This window comes from Apium graveolens, chromosome 8, assembly GCF_009905375.1.
Source record: "Apium graveolens cultivar Ventura chromosome 8, ASM990537v1, whole genome shotgun sequence".
Classification (NCBI taxonomy): domain Eukaryota; kingdom Viridiplantae; phylum Streptophyta; class Magnoliopsida; order Apiales; family Apiaceae; genus Apium; species Apium graveolens.
Window position 1 is genome coordinate 10,391,391 of NC_133654.1, and position 3,451 is coordinate 10,394,841.

At 35.2% G+C, this 3,451-nt stretch overlaps 1 protein-coding gene across 1 annotated transcript; it reads right to left on the minus strand.

Annotated features, from left to right (window-relative positions):
• Positions 1 to 1,044: 1,044 nt before the first annotated feature.
• On the minus strand, positions 1,045 to 3,013 carry LOC141679269 (protein ABSCISIC ACID-INSENSITIVE 5-like). Its single transcript, XM_074485773.1, has 4 exons — positions 2,835 to 3,013; positions 1,693 to 2,546; positions 1,532 to 1,603; positions 1,045 to 1,131 (listed from the first exon to the last, which is right to left on the minus strand). Exons 1-4 carry the CDS (start codon positions 2,836 to 2,838, stop codon positions 1,045 to 1,047), a joined length of 1,017 nt encoding a protein of 338 aa, XP_074341874.1. The 5' UTR covers positions 2,839 to 3,013.
• Positions 3,014 to 3,451: the final 438 nt, after the last annotated feature.

Below are 3,451 nucleotides of genomic sequence, written 5' to 3' on the forward strand. Positions count from 1 at the left end.
AAACTGCACTAAAGACTGCGAAAATTCTTAATAACTAAGAAAGTATTATTTCAGTTAGAGTTTCAAATTAAAACCCTGCAACCTCGAATCTAACCCGATCATATTCACTAAATATATACTCAGTAGTTTATACTATTTTCTAAATTATCATTCCCCGTATCTTAATTTATACTTCTAAATGGTCCGAACCACTTTTCCACTCTACCTTCAATAGATACCTGCTACATTTCTTCAAATCTTGCTATATTTTAGTACCTGCTATGTTACCACCATGAGTGAAAGTATTCCGAGTATTCGAGTGGTTGTGACTGAGTATTTGACTTGCAATAGATTTTGTTGATTGTACCAGTACTCTAACTTAACACAACTAATTCAAACTAAAATCCTAGTTAATCCGTATTTTAATTTATCTTGAATCAATAGGCTTAGTATTAGAGTAGCAGATCTATACTGCAACTGCTTTTAAGTCTTTGTGGCTCGTCTTTTTGATCGTACATATTTCTGCTGGTGGAGATTCCTAATCTAATTTCTTTCACTCTAATGTTCGGGTCGGAGTTCATGTTTACATTCTTAACAACAATATTGTTGTATGGTTCATAATCACGGTTAATTCATTTTTAGGATACACTATATCAGCTGAGCAGTCCAGAAATCTGCTACTTTGCACCTAATAAAAAATCTTATTATTACTTATTTAGTTGTACAAGAACATTATGTGAATAGTTGGCCGTAGAAATTTGTGGTTCATTTTGTGCATTCCTTTGTAAAAATAGATTATAAGTTTCACTTCTCTTAAGAACTAAAGAAATTCACAGTTGATGTTCTATTGTACTTATTATTTATTCTAGCAATAACTTTTATTATAGCCGTAGTTTCCACTTACGGACGTTCATAGAAATGTCCCGCAATTTATAAGTGTACATTACAAAATTTTGCCAGAAAAATACATGAGCACACTTCTATTACATATGATATAATGTAAAACAGATAGTAAAAGAAAAACTGGAAAGAGAAATATCAATTACAGAAAACTGTCCGACTATTTTAGTGTGGACAGCTCAAAGTCCTCCTCAATGTACCCCGTTTCTCTTTTGCTTTTTTCTGAGCTTCATTTTTTTTTGTTTCCAATTGCTGCAAATTGTTCATAAGGAACATCTCTAGTTAATATACAAATACTGAATGAAAGCATATTCCTAAAACTTAATCACGAGTCACTTGATTGTTGAGTACAAAAATATTTTAGCCGCTCAACAAACGTACTAATATTTATGGCACACACCTCCACATGGAGTAGCATAATTAGATTGCAAGTGAATATGCATGATACAGCTACTCTATGCGGAGGAGTGATTGCAAGCCTTTTAATAAGAAATGATAATTAATGATTTAAACATTACGAGCTGTCTAGATTTGCTCTCTAGCTCTTTCTGTTCATGGCACAAGAAAAGGGAGTTGAATCAGATAAAGAGTTGTTATGACACAAACTTGCCAACAAATTGCAGCTATACATCCATCTGTATTTGGTACTCACCAATCTTTCCGCTAGGCAAGAATTTTCTTGTTTCAAATGATTGAGCTGTGCTTCAAATTCCCTAGTGCGTGCCTGTTTGAAAAAAAGAATCATAAAAGAACAATAAGTAAACTAAAGCAGAAAGAAATTATGCAAGTAAAAACGATAAAAAGAGCTTGTACCTGTTTTTTGGCCCTAGATTTTGTGGCTGCTTCCCTATTTCTAATCAACTTTTTTTCGTACCTTTCAATCATCATCTCGCTTGGTCCCTCTATTATCCGCTTCTGTCCTCGATTGTTCAATCCTATTTCATCCAAGGAAACAGCACCCATTTCTCCAATATTTTCACTTCCACGTACACCACTAGCCACTCCATAAAAACTTGTGGCTTGTGGTCCAAATGGAGTAGGGACATCAACACTGCCATAGGGTAGCTGAGGACGAGGAAGCAGAGGCGGAGCTGGACGAGGTTGAAAGAAAGGAGGAGCAGGAGGGTGAAGCTGATAAAGCAGACGAGGTGGAGGAATTTGTGCTATAGCACCTTCTTCCCGGAGTACCCCTATCTTGACCAGAAATTCATAGAATGTCATTTCTCCATCTGATGGCTCGCGTGACACATCCACTATTTTCTGGCACGAAGGTGCTGGAACACTCTGTGATCCTGGTCTTGTCAAGCTCATTTGTCTTGCAATGTCACTGCTCCCGTTCGGGGTCTGACCAAAGTGATATTGTGGATTCATGTTGTTGAGACTTGAACTGGCTTCCGCTGTTGGCACCACTGAGTTCGCATTCTGTGCCTGAGCTTCTTCTTCAGTCCAAATGCTGTTTATGAACTCCTCCAGATTCATGGATCCAAAGCTTTTGCCATCAGTAGTGAGTGTATTCGGAGATCTATGCAAGGAAGGAGATGTATCAATCCTTGGCTGTTCAGCTTCTTCAATCTGTAACGCTGATTTGACCTCGTGATCAAACTGATCATTAGAGATTTCCTCCATTTCTAGACTTCTTGATAGTATTCTCGAGTTTTTGTCAGTCTCTGGTGGGCATTGCATAAAAAATAATAATCAGTCTCCTGGGAGGTTGATCATTACATGTGATAATTCAGCAAATCAAATATTACAGTAGAATTAGCAGAACACACGTGCCAGGCTTCCAAATTCAAGAAATTCAAGTATTTATCATTCATATAATCCTGTAATTCATAATCTCATGAATGCTAGTTCAACAGGTAAAATAAAAACTAAACAAAAATCATTGATCCGGTTTCTCCATTCAAGAACTTTATGATCCATATATTTATTTTATAAAGATTTGGTAAACTTACTCATATGCACAAGTTGCCTAGAACATGAAGCAATTAGGTGTACCTCTACAAAGGTTTGTATCTTTATAAATCTGCCCTCTTAGCCATGATTAAGAGAGAAAACAAGTATGAAATGTAGGCCAACTTACTGGTTGCTACAAATTGACATGAACTTGATTAACAGAGAAAATAAGTATGAAATGTAGATCACCTTACTAGTTGCTACAAATTGATATAAAGGAACAGTTGGTGATAAAAATTTATGTAAATAGATGATAACATTGACAAGTAAGTAAACACATGACGAACAACCGTATACAAACAAATGAATGACCCTGTGTATTAATAGACTTTTGTGCTTGAAATTTTGTTATTTTTCAGTCTACTCACGTTTACCTTGTTTGTGAATTAAAAAAACCTATGTAAACCTGGCACATACAGACGTACTCACATAGACTCTTCTGCATGTTTTTTTTGTTTTTTTTTAATTTAATATTTAGCGGCAGTTTTACTTGTCAAGATTTTAAGATCATCAATACTTCATATTATTTTCTTATTTTTCCAACCTACTCATATATTTTATCCTGATTTTAAAACCACTTCTTCTTAGATGGACTCCTTTCATAATATTATTATTT